General features: G+C 38.6%; 1 protein-coding gene across 6 annotated transcripts in view; it reads left to right on the top strand.

Annotated features, from left to right (window-relative positions):
* tenm3 (teneurin transmembrane protein 3) overlaps positions 1-19,901 on the top strand; it is a 244,749-nt gene that overhangs the window by 164,636 nt on the left and 60,212 nt on the right. For all 6 annotated transcript variants that reach the window (XM_062427003.1, XM_062427030.1, XM_062427047.1 and 3 more), the window contains 8 exons: positions 617-747; positions 923-1,011; positions 7,396-7,515; positions 9,827-9,959; positions 10,253-10,381; positions 14,793-14,924; positions 15,053-15,188; positions 19,273-19,416. In XM_062427003.1, the coding sequence (XP_062282987.1) occupies positions 617-747; positions 923-1,011; positions 7,396-7,515; positions 9,827-9,959; positions 10,253-10,381; positions 14,793-14,924; positions 15,053-15,188; positions 19,273-19,416 (1,014 nt within the window). The remainder of the gene's footprint in view (positions 1-616; positions 748-922; positions 1,012-7,395; positions 7,516-9,826; positions 9,960-10,252; positions 10,382-14,792; positions 14,925-15,052; positions 15,189-19,272; positions 19,417-19,901) is intronic.

Raw genomic sequence — 19,901 nt, 5'->3', positions numbered from 1 at the left:
CGTGTTCCCATTATAGATTTTTCAGAGATTTCTTTACTTACTTTGTAGTTTGGCCCTATAAAAAATAATGTACATACAATGAATATATGTATAGTATGAACGTTATTTATTCAACTGTTTTTTTCATTTAAATGCATTTCCATATATTAATCTGGATTGTATTTAGTCTCTTGCTGTGTGTTTCAGGTGTTGGACATTCAGTTTTTTATATATTCATTACCTTTCAGCTGTTGGCACCGGTCCTTGTTTTTACTGATTATTGTGTTCACACCTCCTTCATTAGAACATGCTGTGTCTGGGCGGTTCATTCTCAGATGGATCCTGTTACAAAATCATCTTTGCTGATTAGTGTTTCAACCTCACCTGTTTATTTATTTCTTCTGTTTTTATATTATACCAATGACCGTTTTTGATGGTGAGGGAGGTTTTTGACGGTTGACTGAGTTTTGTTTGTTTTATGAATTGAGGTGAGGTTATGGTTAAGGTTAGGCATGAGTTGATTATGGTTAAGATTAGGCTGGGGTTTTGGTTAGGTTGTGCACAATGAATGGAAGTTTATGTACAGTAATGTCCTTAAAAGGACAACTGAGCAAATGTGTGTATATGTATGTTTCAGATGGCTTAGCTGACTGCATGGATCCAGACTGCTGTCTGCAGCCCTCCTGTCAGAACCAGTTATACTGCAAAGGGTCACCGGACCCAGGGGAGGTGCTTAGCCCGTCTCCGTCCTCATTGGCTCCTCAGCAGGTAAGTTGATCATAAATAATGTCAATATTGGAACTTTCAAGTCCCTGTACCAACCAACATCACTTTTAAATGTAGCAAAATATATCAGGAGGGTGACAGGAGGCACCATGCTGTTTTAATTTATCTATCTAGCTTTTATATTCTCAATATTTGTCATTTATTTATATTCCTGTAGGCTGCCAGGTCTTTCTACCAGCGCATCCACTTCCTAGTTGGTCCTGAATCCACTCATGTCATCACTGGAGACAGTCCGTTCAATAAAAGGTAAGCTCGCCTATGTGCAGAAATCCAGTTATACAGCAGCATCAGTAGAGCTGCAACGTGACACAGACGCCTTGTAAACAAATCAGTTTAATCATCCTATTCAAACCAAGCATCAGGAGATGAAAGCACACGTCTGTTGTAAGAATCTAGCAGAAGTACATCCTGCACACAGTATTACAGTGCAGCGGGTGACTGTGTGGCTTTCTTTATACAGCACAGAACAAAATCACCAGGGCTTCAGTTCATATAACAAAGGGTAAAATTACTTCCTGTTCTTCTGCACAAACACTGTTGTTTTTCATCATAGTGGGATCATGGGTAATGTGTTTCTCATCTGACTGTTTCCTTCTATAGTGGTGTTTGTTTGACTCATAATGCTTCCGCCTGCAGGTCATAGCTTACCCTCCATTTATTTACCATAAAGTGAGCAGTTGTAGGCTAGCTTAGCTGTCTGTCTGGATGAACGTGGGGGTGTGACAGACATCACAATTCAAAGACTTAAGGTCTGCCAATTTTTTCTTGCCGCAGTACACATTAGCCCACATCTGCCCACATCTGCCTTGGACATATCATTCATTACATATGATAAGAGAGAAAAAGATGGTGGCAGCCTGCAAAAAATAGAGAGTGAAAGGCAGAGCTACTGACAGGGAAGAAACATGTCGGCAATTCTGTTCAGCCATTTTTCTGCTTTTGTCACATTTTTATGCTAGTCTGAATGTTTCATAAGAGCAGAGGGCCACAACCCTGTAATAAAAATGTCCTGTATTTCCATAATGGAATGGGGCTGCAACCTTATAATAAAAATGTTTTATTAGACTTCAAAACAATATTGAGCCTGTGTGTGTGTGTGTGTGTGTGTGTGTGTGTGTGTGTGTGTGTGTGTGTGTGTGTGTGTGTGTGTGTGTGTGTGTGCGCATTCACATGTGTGGGGGAGGGGGTTGAAGGACATTTAAGAACGGCTGCTATACACTTTAAAAGAAAAATAAATTGTTTTAATTTCCCCTTGAGCTAACAGTGACACACACACACACACACACTTGCAGAGGGAGATAAACATACATAACATACATTAGATTGTATGTAATTGTAATTGCATATTTGAGTAATTGCACAGACATTTAATCAGCTGAATGGGAAGCACCTCATACATCCTAGAAGTAGTTCTGAAAGATATTATTGGATTAGAATCCCCCACTGATGACTTTGACATAATCCTATTAAAAGTTATATTGAGATCTACATTTAAAAGGAAATTTCATAAAACATGAGTCTAATGCATTGAAAGCGTCTGATGTGCATGTTCTTGAAGTACATCTATGGTTTTAAATGGACGTATGGGCACCAAAAGCGTTATTAAGTGCATCAAACTGCCTTGACGCCTCCGCCCCGACCTTGTTCTGATTTTCTCATCACATGAGGACTCGTGGCCAAAACTGTGATAGAGATAGCGGGTTTGAGCTGAGAGCACGAGCCAAAGAGAGAGAGAGAGACAGTACAGCGGTCGAGTCAGGAGAGCAAGCGGTAGTGAGAACAAAGCCGGTGAATTAGTGGAAATAAAACATTATTTTCTGATTGTTTCATGGCGGTTGTATTACGAAGCAGATATAAATAACCATCAAACACTCAGCAGATGATTTACAGTGGAAACAGGCACTGAGTTTCATTTTCTTCCTCTGCATTTCTCCTTTTTCCATGCATTCATTACATCCAAACCAACAATCTGTGTTGCTTCTGTAATATTGGCATTTCAAATCTGATGCCTACAGTGTGACATAGATGCATCAATTCACCTGCATCAGTTATCACTTTTATCGCTTTAATTTTCATCATATCCATCAGTAATAATATTTAACTCAACAAGTTAATTGCTGAGATCAAACAGGTGTTACGAAATAAAGTTATCAGCTGATAGAACTAAATCTAAAACTAAAAAATAATCTGAGTCTATATCTGATGAGATGAAGGTTCCTCACTGACCAGAGCTAATCAATATGTTTTATTTCTGTAGCCCAAACACCAAACGGTGCAAAGGCCCTGTTTATTATTAATAGTATTAGTATTATGTTTATTCATTATTTTTATATTAGCTCTTTACCCACAGTATTAATTCAATTGTGGATGGCTCTAGGCTGTAAAAGCTGCAATAAATTCTGCCTCACTCCTTTTTATTTGTCTCCAGATATGTGTTTGGTGTTTAACAGTTTGATGATGGTCTTAATTTTGTTTCTTAGGATTTTCAGTCTTCAGGGAGACGCTTATATTGGCAGTGATGGCTAATGTCAACACTAGCTTTAGCCATTCGATTATGTAATGAAAACAAACAAAAAAAACTATACTGTCAAACTAAATAAAACATGACATTTGATATACAGATCTTAAAGTTGCTGTTATCAAAGCTGAATCATGTCTCCAACCTGCAAATGAAATACAAACAAGGGTGCATGTCAAAAAGGACGAAATGTAATCTTGATCTACGGAAAATGTTATCGACTAAAATAGGAAATAAATAGACAATAAAATAATAGTAATTCAATTGAATTGAATTTAGTGCCCTAGGGCGTTATCGACCAATGCTTGGGGTGATTTAAACATGGTGTCATTCCATAGTTTGTCCAGCAGAGCGCGCTGTGACTCCATTGTTTACAATACAGTCAGCACTGTCTACAGCATGAGGGGTGGAGTTAGCATCAGAGCTAACGGTAGTATAGACTTGGAGTGAAGAGGTGTTTTCAACAGTAAGTTACCAACGAGTTTGTAAATACATACTGAGAAGTTAATTATGAACCCGTCATTTCCCCTTTTCAATATAACTAATATAACAAGTCCCTGACAGCTTTTCACATGTTAGCAGCTGGAGTTTATCAGTAGTCAGTAATGGAGCAGGCTAAAGGTTAGCATCAGAGCAGAATTTAGACTGAGTCTGTTCACTGTTAGCTTCATGCTACATTGTGACCTAGCTGATGAGACACAATGCTGGAAAGTAAATAAACAGCGTCCCCATCTCACTGACAACAGTTCATACTCGTTAGCAGCATTAGCCGTTAGCCACATTAGCTAGCCAGCTAACCACGTAGCTACAGCTTGTCAGCTGAGTGGAAGCTAATGTGTGAACGTGTATTCTCACCGGGAGCGTGTCTATGTTCCCATGTTTCTAAGAAATTAGATTTCATGAGCAATAATTTACAAATTAAGCACTGGGGCGGGCTCAACGCCGTCCGCAAGATCAGGTAGACCAGGCTTTTCTCCTCATTGGGTTGACCAATCCATCTGATACGGCACGGCACATGGGCTTTGAGCATTGGCATAAACGGATTTATGGAGCCGAATTTTCAAATGTCACACATTTAAAACATTTAAATGTTGAAGTTCTATCCAATCTCCAGACTATCATGCTGGAGACCGGGGTTTGTTTCCCACTTGGGCCGAAAAGATTCACGTGTGACATTGGTCACAGTGGGAAAATTTTGGGGGGTGAATGTTATGGATGCAGTTGTAAAATATAACCCTAACCCTGTGGGAACATAGGGCCTAATTTTGAAGAAAAAAAAGGTAAAAGTCTAAGTTATGTGGGAACATAGAGCTGACCCCTTCTCACAAAGCAGTTTTGTTCGGGACTCAGTTCAGTTTGTCTCCAACCAGTGGCGGCTGGTGACAAAAATGTTTGGGGGGGTGCAGTTTGATGGTTGGTGGTCCTAGGGTTAGTGTCAAATAAGCCGTAGCACCACTTCATACTGCAGCAAAAAAATAAAAATAAGAAAGGAAAACCAATCTAAAAACAACACAACACACTATAATGATCCCTGGTTTGTCCCAGTGTGGTATCTCTGACCCACAGATAGAGGAATAAAAAATTATAACCAGACATGATAAAATGTCCATTTCACTCACATCACCTAAAGATACCAGCAGTTAAAGCAGAGTTACCAATAAGGTAATATGTTTAAAAAGAGACACCACCTATATTTTAGTTATTGTGTCTTCAGTCCTGATTTCACTGTAATCTGTTAGTTGTTGCAATACCTAAACATGACAATAGATGGCGCATTAAGCACTATACACTGCTGTGATTAAGCATAACTTATTTAACTTATTTTAATAATGAAATGTACCCCAAATCAACTGTAATAGTCAAAATTACCTCCATCATTTCTTATCCTGCATTTATGCGTTTTAGTTTTTTACACTTCATAGTTATGTCTTTCATAAAGTCTTTTTTTAACACTTTACAATATTAATAATCTTTTATATGTCCTGTTGGAGCTGCTGGATGCAGCCACTGAATGAATCTATGTTCCTCTTCTGGAGCTTTGCACAGCGGAGGTCCACATGTGGCCAGATGTGGTGAAACAGCTGCAGAAAGGGCTCAGCAATGCTAAGTCTGCTAAAAACAACTTAGCTCCATGCTATTGTCTTGATGGCTGCAGCTTTCTGTTTGCATTTTTTCAGAGAGATGTTTTAGGTCTCGTTCCCCTGTCGTTGTCCACAACGTTTCGGTGCTGACACTTTGAATCAGCAAACAGATAAAGCAATAAAAGGAATAACTCACACTGCATCCAGCTAGCCAGCTCCGTTTATCATAACAGCAGCGGGAGAAGCTCCGGGTCTCAGCTACATCACCTGCTGCTGCTGAAGCCGGTCCGGTCCAAACTGCTTTATCCTCTTTCTCTCTTTTAGTGAAAGTCTTGTGAAATTATGTTTTTGTAGAGAAATTACCAAATAATCTTCTTTAATTTCCGCGGCTCCACTTTAACGGCATCTCCTGAAACTACCGTCAGCAGGAGTTTGGGTGACAGCAGCTGACGGGAGGGCGTGAATGACAGCCGGAACTGTCCAATCACAGTAGATTAAAAAACATGAAACAACAACAATTCGCTGCCAATAAAAGTGGGCGTGTCCGTGGGAAACGTGACGCAGGCCAATGAGAGAGCAGCTTCAGGTCATGTGCTTGTCAAAAGTTTGAGGGCTTGCATTGACTCCCATTAGGCCGGCGCCCCGCATACAGGAAGTACATATAGAAATTAATAAAATACCATTTGGAATCGATTTATAATGAATGCTGACAGGTGCTGAGAGACTAACATTTTACAAGCAAATACTTTTTATTTCATAATGATTTAGCATTATCTAATTCATTTATATTTAATATATTTAAGTAGACTTTCTCTAGATTATTGGATGGGGCGGCGCCCCAGCGCCCCGCATTGACCAGCCGCCACTGTCTCCAACTGAACAATTACAGTCATTACATTTACAAACATTCACATTTCAACGTCTGGTATTCCACTATTGAAAGTTTCCCCTGAACATGTGTAATAATGTTAATGGCACTCTTCATCTCTTCACTCTGCTGGTTGTGAGTTATAGTTGTTATAGTTTTTTAAAAAGAAAAAGAAGCATTTCTGATTGGAGTTCAATGAGTTGAAATAATGACTGATATGGTACAGTACTGATGTTTATTTTGCTATTTTATTTTTATTTATTCTCTATTTTGTTAGTGATCATTTCTTGAAATGCTTAACAATGTTAAATATACTTCATAAGTTACTAGTTTAATAAAGCAGCCTCATATCAGTGCAAAATCACAAGTGAGCAATCCACATAAAAAGTTCTATTTTCATTCCAATTCAAAAATTAATTTTATCGGCCACCATATCGGTTATCTGTGAATTTTTCGAACTATAAAATCTGTATCCGTTTCAAAAATCCCATATTGGTCAGGCTCTAGTATCATAAGTGTCACTTGAATGTAACTCCTGAAAACAGTGTTGCAGTATAAAAATATGCAAATGAGTGTGATAAGGATGTGCGCTTTGGTAACATCAGTGTCCCATTACATTGTCTCCACTCTCACTGCTCAGCAGTTGCCACCACAGTTGTTGTTTCAAGTGATGCCTCAGTGCACACCGCAGCCCCCCTCACAAGGAGTAATAGTGATGATAAGAGAAGCTGTGGTGTGTGGAGGTGTGTGAGTGTAGAATTAAATGTCTGGCCCAAGATGACTTTTCCATCCTCAAGGGCTACATTTACACAATTAAGTAAAGTGAAAACATTTCTGATGTAAATGTTGTGTGGTGCAGCTTTAATAATAATAATCTCTCTCTCTCTCTCTCTCTCTCTCTCTCTCTCTCTCTCTCTCTCTCTCTCTCTCTCTCTCTCTCTCTCTCTCTCTCGCTCTCTCTCTCTGTCTGTCATTCAAATTTAAATTTGCTTTATTTGCATGAATGTCACAACAACAACGTTGCCATAATATCAAGAGTCAATGAAACAAAATGACATTAACATAACACACTGATTGATATACATATTAATTGTGTTTTTTTTATCTATGTGTGTGTATATATATTTATACATCTTTGCATATATTTCTTTTTCTCTTTCCAGCTTGGTGTCAATAATTCGAGGTCAGGTGTTGACAGCTGATGGAACACCTCTGATTGGAGTCAATGTGACGTTTGTCCACTATCCTGAACATGGATACACTGTAACACGCAAGGATGGCATGTGCGTATCTATTTCTATACAGTATGATGTGTAATCTGTTGTAGATTTAGGTTGCATCCTACATCACCTCACCATGCATTGAAAAATCTTAAAATAGACGTTATGTCCATTTTACTGAATTAACCTAACAAATATAAGATCAATGTCACATACTGCCAGAGACTGATGAGCTGGAATACATATAATGTATCCAAGACTGCCAAAACTCATTCTTTACACAAGATATACAGCACCTTGCAGTGTTTTGATTGGGCATCTGTAGCAGGCATTAACTGAAATATGATATGAGACAAACCTAAAAACAGCTGTGATGGCCCTCTGGCTTTGCCATAACCCCGAGGTTTGTGTCTCGGCCTTGGCTGCTGTGTTTGTGTGTGTTTCTCCCTTCAGATCTTGGTAGGCAGAGACCGTGTTAGTGCGGCTGGATGCACCTAGCCAGTCCATCCAGAATGCATTTAGGAGCAGCCATCCATCCCCATACCTTGCCTCTCTCTTGTTCCACACATTTTCTTTAGTTCAGGCGTGTCAAACAGTCCAATCCCGCCAACTTGAGAACTTTGCAAAGTATGACAATTGCAGGAAATTATTTTCCTGATTTTTTTTAATAAAACACACTTCTATTCTCACTTATTTCTGCTCACTATTCACAGTCTAGGCTTCTGATCTACCTGTGGTCGTCCAACTTGAGATAATTGACTTGGCTTAAATTTGCCTCGGTGGGCTTGGACACATTTTTATGACTATCTCTTACCAGGGTAACCCCCAAATTGACACCTGGCTGCAAAAATGATGTGCATGTTTGGGACTATTTATCTCTGTGAATGAGTCACCTCTCTTTAGTTTACACCACATAACACTACACATTCACACATCCACTCACCAACACCACTCACCTACTGACTGATCATTTCATACGTTAGATTATTATATTTTGTTGCATTTTTTTAAAGAGAAGTAGCCAGCTGTGTCTGATTTCTCCCCAATAATACAGTTCCTCTGGTTCACCAGGTGAAGTAAAGCCACTGCCCAGATGTGGGATTCTGAACCCTTTTTCAGTCTAATGACTAATGAAAAGTTATTTAACCCTTTGAACTGAAGTGATACAATTTTCATTAAAAACTTTTTCAATTCTCAGAGTCAGACTTCACAAATGTCATACACACATAGGAAAGACTCTTTCTAGTCACAGTAGTATATTTCCCATTGGATACTAAACTTAAAAGTTAATTAAGAAACATATATTTCTGAAAAATATTGGATAGATTAACCAGACAGAGAAGATGAGTTCCATTTAATATATGATATAACAGCTCTTACCGTTCCTTTGCATATAATCTATAAATCTGGTTAAAAAGCCACCATCATACTGAGTAACTGCATGCTTGCTTTATCTGTCCTCATTTGCTTGTGTTCCTGTCTGTGTTTACCACATTGTGTCCCTTTTGGTTTTCTTTCTTGTGTAATAAAATGTGATTTGACTGTGTGATGTTTAAATGCTTGCGTTTGTTTGTCTGCTTAACATTTTTTTGTATGAATCGCTTGAATTGTACATCTCATACTCTGCTTTTTACTTGCCTCACTCCTTTTTATTCTCTGTTCAGCTGCTGAAAATTAGCCTTTATGCGTAAATGCATAAATAAATGTCCATCCCAAAAGTTGATTGCATTTCTGAGTGCCTAACTTATCCTAAAAATAGCAACACATAACATGAATAGTTAAGATATGGCGTTTGTCAATGGCATAAATCTCTAAATCAGTGAAGTGACAACTCTACAGCTGCGGCTGTTGCTCAGGAGGAAGAGCGGGTCACCCACCAATCAGTAGACCAGAGGTTTGATTCCAGCTCCTCCAGTCCACATGTCCAAGTGACCTTTGGCAAAGATACTGAACCCCAAACAGCTTGGGGTGAATATGGCTTGTTGTGTAAAAGCACTTGTAAGAAGACCAGAAAGGTGCTACATAAGTGCATTTTGTTTACCACTTGTATCACATCTGTACTCCACTCTACTCAGCTCAACCCCCCGGCCCGTCCCCCACCCCCCCAGTGTGTAAAGTGTGAGAATCTTAAAAATGCATTGGATTCACAAGGATGCTATCAATCAGCACAGAACACATAAACACAGTGATACACACAGGGAACAAAAGACATGTAATGATATGCATGCACAGTATACACTCACAGTGAAATATGAAATTAACAGACAGTTTAGTTTCATGATCTTCATCCTCATTAGCTGACAGCAGTGTTTTCTACCACTCACATATTAATTTGTTGAATCATGTTTTTTTTCTTGTTTTTTCTGTGCTGCAGGTTTGATCTGCTGGCCAGCGGTGGAGCGTCACTGACATTGAGTTTTGAGCGTGCTCCGTTCATCACCCAGTACAGAACTGTGTGGGTGCCATGGAATGTCTTCTATGTGATGGACACACTGGTCATGAAGAAGGTGAGCTGTGTCACTGCTTAATACAGGGTCAGGCACTGATGAGTGGCAGGCAGAAAAACGGACAGAAATGGCAGTTTGAAGTGTTCCAGTGAAGCTTACATAGTAGATTATTGTCTCTCAACTGAGTGACAGCAGTTACAGAGTTTGTTAGTTAATTGACATCATTAATCGATTCTCATGTGGAGTATGCTAGATGACATTCCTAGCTGTGGTCTAATTTGTTTCATGATGTACGCACTACTGACTGAATGACTGACACTAACTTACACACACATCATGTCTGACTGTTTCAGGAGGAGAATGACATTCCCAGCTGTGACCTGAGTGGTTTCATCAGGCCCAGTCCTGTCATTGTTGCCTCTCCTCTGTCTACGTTTTACAGATGTTCACCTGAGGATGGCCCCATCATACCTGAAACACAGGTAATGAATAATGCATAGGAGGCCTTTTATACATTTAGATGGATGTATGGGGTCAGTCAGCGTGGTCCACCTTGACAATGGCCCATGATGTTTTAACAAGCTGTTTCAGAAGCATTCACACTTACAGAACAGAGTATAAAAAGTGATTTTCACGACATGACTCCAGGTTATGGGTCCTGAAGAATAGCTAGATATGTGCTTAAAAACCTGTTCAGTTCAGGCCGGTTTTAGACATACTGGTATTTTGCACTACAGTATACAGTATATGCTGACTCAGGCTCATTGTTGTCATTTCTCACAGACTTTCACCATAAATGAAGTGGAGCAGGTTTTGAACTGATTTTTACTCACATAGGTTTTATGTCCACACACATCCAAAAGCTGATGATGATTTTCCTGCTGAAAGACAGAAATGTCTCATCATTTACAGTAAATTACATCTTCTTGCAGTAATCAGCACAGTTTAGAAAATGCTTGTGGTAATAGAAAGTGTCAGTGGGTGGGGAAGGGGGGCAAATAAACATGATTGTCAGTCACAGTCCTTTAAAGTACAAAACAGTGTAAGGTTCCATTGTAGTTGCAAATTATACTTTTAAAACATATTTACACATACATTTATATTATACAGTTTTAAAATAGATTTGATCATTTTTATAATATTGATAAAACATAATAAAAAATAATAGTCCTAGCCCTTCAGACATGTTGAAACCTAAAAATGATAAGCCATACTCATAGCAAATATGATTTTCATGAGATAAAAGCTACAATTGACATAATTAGTAAATTTAAAATGTTGATCATTTCAAATGAAAAGTTAAGCTCTAAACTCGTTTTTACAGTAAAAAAAAATTATTCCCTAAATTTGAACTATATTCATAAAACTCACAAACACTTTGAAGGTTAAAAGTTGTTAAACACAAACACATTACTCAGGCTTGGTCCTGGACAGACACACAGACAAACACACAGTTACCAGAGCTGAAGCTGAAGAATTGTGGCTCTGGAGGGGTTGTTTTTATTGGAAACTAGGGGTATATGCACACACACACACACACACACACACAGACACACACACAGCCCCACCCTGTGTCCTGCCTCTAATTGCCTATAAGCCTAATAGCACGTTTCTCTTGGCGGGCAACTGAGGCTCATCATGGAGGAATGTTGTAATTGCATACACATTACACTGTGTTATCTTTGTATAGTGTGTGTGTATCTGTGTGTGTTGTGTGTAAGAAAGTGGGAGAGGAACGGAAAAAAAGAATGTACTGATTGTGCGCGTGCAAGAGGGACTGAGAAAGTGGAATATAAAGAGAACCAGAGGTGTGTGTGTGTGTGTGTGTGTGTGTGTGTGTGTGTGTGTGTGTGTGTGTGTGTGTGTGTGTGTGTGGTTCTTTGTCGTCACGTTGTGTTAACCCGTCCAGAGAGGAAATGAAACAGATGACAGAACTCCATGTGTGTTTTTATATTTTTACAACCCTGAACCAGCGCTCCATAATTATTTTTTATTTGACAAGCGTGTGTGTGTGTGTGTGTGCCTGTCTATCTGTGATAAAGGCAGAGAAAGTGTGTGTGTGTGTGCGCAGAGGGGAAAGCGTGCATGAAGCATATGTGAGGCCTGGTGTACGTGTGTGCCTGAGTGCAGATCAAAAGCAGGCGAATGGAAAGCCGCTACTTAGCTTTTGGTGGAGCTTAGTCCATTAGAGAGGAGGGCAGTGAAAAGGGCAGTCTTAAAGGGGATGTAATGGATCTGTAATGAACACTAAATGCTGGGCTAATGAAAAGGCAATAGTGCAGTTGAAAAATATAACACCGGAACAGTCCAAATGGATGATTCCCCTAGGAGCTTTTTCTTTCTTTTTTTCTGTTTTTTTCCCCTTTTTCTTTGTGTAGTTTTTTGCCATTCTCATGGTCCTTCCTCTGCTCCCTGAAGATCCGCCAACTGCTTTTTCTTGAAGGCTTTTCACAGAACATCTTCCTCCTCTTCTTACTGTCTTGCCATTTTTTTACAGAATTGTTTTATCTCAAACCAAATGTGGGGATGTATGTGGAAATTTTGTAAATTTTGTTTTGCAAATTTGCACATTTCTCCAGCCAAGTAATTAATGATGAAAACCAAACCTTGAACCAGAGGGGGCCAACTTAAAGTCACCCTCCACTCAAAAATCTGTTTTTCCTCTTGTTCCTACAGTTGGATGTGTGAGCTTCACTGGGTAGAATGATGTGATATGTGTATAGTTTGGCAGTAGAAGGCTGAAAATGGAAAGATTCTCTTTCACGTTTCTTTCTTCTTCTTTTTTTTAACTCATTGAAAACATTATTTTAAGGCATGATTTTTGACATCACAACTCATTTGGAAGCCAATCCTGGTCCAGTATGCAACTTACATACGTGTGATGGGGAAACTTGAAGCCTCCAGCTTCCAGAATGGATTTTACATTCATAGATTCTGTCATTTTTATTAAGGGAGAAGGAGCACTGTATATGTAATTATATGGATTTTTAATTTAGTAATTTTTTTTTTTTTTTTTGTGTAAAAAAAACATCAGCCTTGTGTTTTTTTATGTCTTCATACATGTCTGGAGGGGATCTTGAATAAACTCAACACAAACACAGAGAAAGCATGCAATCAACAAAGAAGAAATCACTTGAAACTTGAAAACCAATAATTTTGTTGCTCATCAGCAGAGCAACAGCAGCTTCATTCCTCCTCAGTGTCTACACAGGAGGCGTTCAGGCGCAGTACTCTGGTGTAGGACACTTGCGCTTTGGCAGCACTCAGAGCCCAACACACAATAACTGTAGTTAGTTGAGTTGAAGCTTAGACAGTGTGAGTGAAATAAACCAAAGACCAAAAATAAAAATGCTGCTGAAACAACTCCTGTGTAGACAAACTTATTTTAAAAGTACTATAATTAAACTACTTCTAAAAAAGTAGTTTGGAGAATCTAATTGACTTATTTACAACCTGTCCTCTGACCTGTTGTCAAAATGTTAGCCTTTCATTTGGAACATACACTGTTATAGAAACAATGTGTAAATCTACAAAAATAAGACCAAACCTGCAAAAATAAACATAATTCCCCTTTAAAATCACACAGCCTCTTATCCTTGATAAAGTTTGAAGATGAAATGTCTTTGCTAGTCTGCTGTCATGCTGCTGCTCCTCACACTCCTACAACTCAGTGACTCCCCACTGTTGACACTCTGCGCTCCCACACCAGCAGTGATGTTGAGACATGTCCTTTGCTTTATATGGCTGCCTACTGTCACAGCTGTGATGTAATCTGGCTCACCCCTTTCAGGTTAAACACAAGGACATATGCATCGACACACACTGCTGTAAATAAAAACACACCGAATAGATAAAATGCACACTTAAACACACTTTCACACACCTGCACAGGAATCCCTTTAGTTATCATCTCTCTTTAACAAACACAGACGTCAAAGAGGAGAGAGGAATGACACATCACTTGGCAGTCAACAGTGAGCAAAGTGGCACATTTGGAAGTAAAAGATGTTGTCTCACCATGGATATAAAAGGTCAAGGAGGTGTCAATATGCAGCGTCTCTGTGTGTGTATGTGTGTGTGTGTGTGTGTGTGTGTGTGTGTGTGTGTGTGTGTGTGTGTGTGTGTGTGTGTGTGTGTGTTTTGATCTAAATCAAAGCAGTCCTTCTGCTTGTCCTTCACCTGCAAGTGCACCCAATAAATAATGTACTTTACTTCAAAGATGTAGCCCAGGTGAGATACACTCATTGCAGACATTTGTTTCAAGTGCAGCCAGACTCCTATTACCTACACAGTTACCAGGACACAGCTAGCTTATATGCTTTTATTTCTTTATTTCTTTTTCCTTTTTTTAATTCTGGTCTGGAAAAAACTGCCACCTGTGGCCAAACAGTTGATAATAAGCAACTCACTTGTTCGAAGTGTATTCTTAATTATTTTTGTTTGGAGGTTGAAAGGTTTTAGTGTCAGTGTCATCATTAAGTTTCTCATTTATTTTCTCTTATGCACAGATAAATTAAAGCCATCGTAACTGGAGAATATTTTTTTGGAAATCTTAAACAATAATGATGAATCCTTATTGTTGTCTGTTGAATCTGAAGCAGTTTAAACATTTTATATAGTCTTTTCATTAAAGCTTAAAAATATTGAGATATTATTTTGAAGCTTATCACCAAGCTCTACAAACACTGAATTTTGATGTAGTGAGTTGGCCTGGATTGTTTCATGCTTGTTTTTCTCTCCTCTGAGTATTCTCACTACAAACACTGCTAGGGGCCATATGATGATGTATGCCAATTAGCACTCTGTGTTTAGTCCCTTCATATACGAGGCCTCAGATACCCGTCTGGGCAGTGAAGTAGTGTTCTTATGTGTTGTGATTTTATCTATCTGCAGGTTTTACAAGAACAAACCTCAATACCAGGCAGTGATCTAAACCTGATCTACCTGAGCTCCAGAGCAGCTGGATACAAACCAATCCTCAAAGTCACCATGACACAGTCATCTATACCTTTCAACCTGATGAAGGTGAGATCCGTCATACATTTGTACAGATGTTTTGGCGTGAAGATATTTGTAGATACTGAAGACTATCAGTTGCTTCAGTCACATATCAGTGGAAGTACCATTTTGTGACATGTGTTGTGTTTCTCCAGGTTCACCTGATGGTTGCAGTGGTGGGTCGCCTCTTCCAGAAATGGTTTCCTGCCCAACCAAATCTATCCTATACATTCATCTGGGACAAGACGGACGCCTATGGCCAACGTGTATATGGACTATCTGAGGCAGTTGGTGAGTTTGCATCTAATATCTAAGCTAAACAGAATAGTACACATATGTTTGTTGTTGTTTTTTTCAAATTGGCACTGGTTTTGCCTCTCTTGAATTTTTGTTTGAGGCTTTTCCAAAGTCTGGGAGCAACAACAAGTCATCATTCAGCAGTGAGAAGGAGAAACCGTTACCCTTTCCTAACCTATGACTGGAAGTAACAAGACACTGAGAACAGAGGTTCAAGTGTATGAAGCAGGTGGCAAAATAATTAATAGAACAAATGAACTGCATCAATTCAGCACAAGATAACTCAGTATCAAAGTTTGATCATATGCAGAAATGCACAGTTACTGCAGTGCTGCAAAGCTGACTTCTCCTGAACACACATAAAGCTGCAGACAACTACTGCTAAGTGCAAATAGATTTTGCAAAAAGGCTTTGACAGGGAAATGGTTTGCACATAATAGGCATGCTAACCCCTCTGACACCTTTATGAGAGACATGTCGAGCAGACGCACTCCTCAGTGAGTTATTATTTATGGTAGCCCGGCTTAATGGTGGGAACATAAAGGAGATTTACTACTACGCTTTGTAACACTTCTGAAATTGGTGTTCATGACTTCTAATTTCGTGTGCATGTCTGGCACCTGTTAAAATCAGAGCTGAGAAGCACATGTGGGTGGATTCATTCAACATTTGCCGAGCAACAGTGTGCCAAGCATACCATGGACTCGACTTTAAATGTCAAAAAGAGAAGTTTCATTTGAAGATAACAAGTGTTTAAATCCTAACATAAAGCAGAGTTTGGGTGCAGCCATTTGTTTAAGGGATCATTTCTTTTTTGTATTTCACTTAAAGAACAATCATTTTACTCACATATGTCTCATTCAATATCAGTACGCTCCATTACTTATGGCTGATTTGGAACAATCGTCTACTGTTGTCTAGAGGTGCTAAAAGATATCCTCGATGATAAAGACCTCTGCACCTTTTACTTGAAGGAAGATTACTCACTCCCAGCTTCTACCTATTTTTAAGACTCCACCCTAAAGCCATATGGGTTTTCCTGGAATATTTTACCACCCACCCACCACCCTGTTTCTCTTCCCTGTTCCAAATCATGTGGGTGTGTTTTATTTTTGTATTGAAATGGGAAACTAATCTTCATTTAGTCTCTAAATGGTGCTGGCTGTGTTTGTTTATCAAAGTCTTGATTTCTTCTAAAAACCTCACCCACTACTACTACTTACTATTTCCCTCCAGCAAGTCAAGTTACATGGTCTTAACTGTTCTCTTCTTCACTATTAGTCCCATGCCGTCACACTTACCAGGGTACCTCAGTGTAAACCTTCTGGATTTCATTGCATGTGACATTGAAAAATGATTTACTATTGTTATTTTTCAAAATTGTAAAACATTTGTCTTTTTTTCAGTATCCCCACATTCTTTGTCTTTTGTTATCTAAACTTGATAAATAAGACAAAAAAAGGAAAGTTAGAGGTAGTGTGCCTTCAGATTTAACCCTTATGTACTGTTCATATTCTGACTCATAATTAGTCTCTACACCAATTCACATTCTTATTCCCCATCAGTCATTAATACATATTTGATTAATCTTATGGAAAAATGACATTTACAATCACACTTTTATGGTCCAGGAGAACATTTTATAGAATATGATGAATACAACATGTTTGAATTTTTGTTTAATAAACACAGGTAAAATGTTGTACATTTACATATATAAAAATGTGGATCAGCGGCAAAAAGATTTCAAAAGAAAGAGATGCATTTTATTTCTATTTTTGTATATTGTGTGTCACATTAGGAAAACTCTTTCTAAAAGAAATGTGTGTGGGTTTTTTACATTTCAAATGTTGACCCTGAACAGTATGTAATGGTTAATAATAAGAGACAAAAACATTCTTCTTCACGGTTAAAAGGCTAAATGTTAACAAATGAAGCGGTGTAAATGGTCTGCTGCAGGATATACAATACAATACAATAACGAATGAATGTGAACAATAAGTAGACATAAACACTTCAATCTGCCACAGATCACAATGAGACCATTTTAGACTTTGAATTCAGGATATTGTCTTATATATGATGGTAAGTGGTATTTTGTGCTAATCTGTGCTTTCTTGTGGAAAAAACATTGGCGTTCTGAACACCTACTGTATACATGTTTTCCTTAGTAGCTGCTCAGTAACATTACATGAGTGCCTGTTAAAATAACCCACCAACCTCTTTAAGATAGTAATTGGGAAACATGAATGAATGACCACACAGGTTCAGAGTGATTAATAGCAGAGAGAGCAGGATAGATTGTCTGTGCCAGTGAAGGCGTATCTGCTGTCTGTGCTCCTTGGCAGGGAATTGACAAAGAAGGCATGCATTACGTCAGGTTAACTCAAACAAACCTTGGCGATTACATGGCGGCATCGGGTGACACCGACAAATAATCATACTGTCAGAGTGATGATGGTACCTCTGAATGTCTGCACATGTGGCTGTATGAGAGAGAAAGAAAGAAAGAAAGGATGAAAGAAAGAAAATGAGGATAACGTGTTTATTCAAATACTATTGAAGCCAAAGTTCTTTTCAATTCAGCAAACAAATACGTTTTTTTTTCTTTGTAATTCAAACTTAAATTCCTTACTCTGTTCCCTCTCTTAGTCATTGCTTTTTCTTTCTCTCTTTCCTTTTTTGTTGACATGGCTCCATATAATTATAGACACAAACAAAACACACAGCAGGAAAGCAGAAAGGCATTGAGTTTTCTTCTTTTTCTTTTTTTTCTTTATTTTTTTTTTTTTTTTTTTTGGGGGGGGGGGGGGGGGGGGGGGGGGGGTTGGGGGGCGATTTGGCAATACTAATAATTAATTTGATTCCTGAAATTATAGAATAAATTAAGAAAATAATAATAATGTCTTACTAAAAAATATGCAAATAAATTAATATAATGCCTAAATAAGAAAATCTGTAAAATGCATACAGAAATTAATATTTCATTTATAAATGTGTGACATAATAAATCATAACTTTCTTTTTTCACCATCAAGATAGGTTTGTTTCTTTCAGTAGGAAAGTGTTCTTAAGGTTGAGCATGTGACATATTTCTACATGTATAATTTGAAGATTAACCAGAGGAAATTACTCAATTATCTGCAAATTTTGCTTCATTTTTTATTTTATTTTTAAGCTAATTTCGCTTGTTTTAACAACCAATGACTGAGTGTAAAATGAATAAACAACGTTGTATGTTAACAAGATATTTTATGGAACAGTCACATATGTTTTTCAGAAATATTTCCTCATATTGACCTTGTTAATAATTGGTAATTGATGTGCTTATTATTATATTATTACTAGACAGTATTGCCTGGCTGAAAAGCACTGTAATTGCTTCACCAGTTCCTAATAATTACTGGAAATTATAAGTAATAACTTTGAAATAAAGTATTTTCTAATCTACATTCTATGTGACAAACCTCCTCCTCTCTTTTCTATTTTTACGTTCATCCAACTCCCTCACTCATTTCGTTCCTTCTCTCTTCCCCCTGAAGATCTCAGTTTGTTCTAAATGTAATACTCACACAGCTGTTACAGCTGCCAGTACATACAATGGAAATGGCAGAAAATGCACTTGGCAGAGCACAGCAAAGCACTGTGTGTGTGTGTGTGTGTGTGTGTGTGTGTGTGTGTGTGTGTGTGTGTGTGTGTGTGTGTGTGTGTGTGTGTGTGTGTGTGTGTGTGTGTCCGTGCGCGCAGGCATCCTGATTTGGCAAGTGTCCCACCCTTGACGTTACAGTGTTGCACCTCATGGACACAGGCAGACAGCCCTGACAAGTAGTTTTTGGGTGCAAAGAAGCAGGTGTGTGTGTTTGTGTCTATGTGTGTGTATGAAGCCCTTAGTGGACCAGCAGCAGGAGTCAGTGGATGTTATAAAAGCAGACAGATGGAGGTTAACTCTGTGGTTCAACCTGTTGTGTGTTTGCTTTGGTCTGAAAATCAGAAACTTTCCTGTTTGGTTTGGTCTGAAAATGATCACAGTCAGATGAAGCTGCTGAATAACTGGCCTTACCCTGTGTTTGTCTCCCAGTGTCGGTGGGATTTGAATACGAGTCGTGTCTGGACCTCATCCTGTGGGAGAAGAGAACAGCCATTTTACAAGGCTACGAGCTGGACGCTTCCAACATGGGAGGATGGACGCTGGATAAACATCACATCCTGGACATACAGAATGGTAGGAGCCATAAAATGATGAAATCCTCTGTTGCTTCACACTGCAGATATACTTTGCATCTCCACACAAATACACACTAATACAGATTTGTTTTTTTTTACCTAAAACATATATATATATATTTCAGTGGAAACAAGTTGATGACAGTTTAGAGTTTCCCTGAAATATGAACAATTCCAAAATATCAGTCTCTCTCTCTCTCTCTCTCTCTCTCTCTCTCTCTCTCTCTCTCTCTCTCTCTCTCTCTCTCTCTCTCTCTCTCTCTCTCTCTCTCTCTCTCTCTCTCTCTCTATCTGTCTATCTCTCTCCATCTCTCTCTCTCACTCTCTCTCACTCTCTCTCTCTCACTCTTTTTTTCTTCACATCATTATCTGGTTAATTATATAACCATGAATAAGAGGACGAAGCTCATAGCAGTTTAAAAGTATGTTAATCTCAGCAGTTGTCAAAACGATTGTTGCCAGACAGGCTTTGGTCAACAGAGC

Source organism: Scomber scombrus, chromosome 2 (genome assembly GCF_963691925.1).
Source record: "Scomber scombrus chromosome 2, fScoSco1.1, whole genome shotgun sequence".
Classification (NCBI taxonomy): Eukaryota; Metazoa; Chordata; class Actinopteri; order Scombriformes; family Scombridae; genus Scomber; species Scomber scombrus.
The sequence above is the reverse complement of the archived record's forward strand: the minus strand, read 5'-3'. Positions and strand labels throughout refer to the sequence as shown.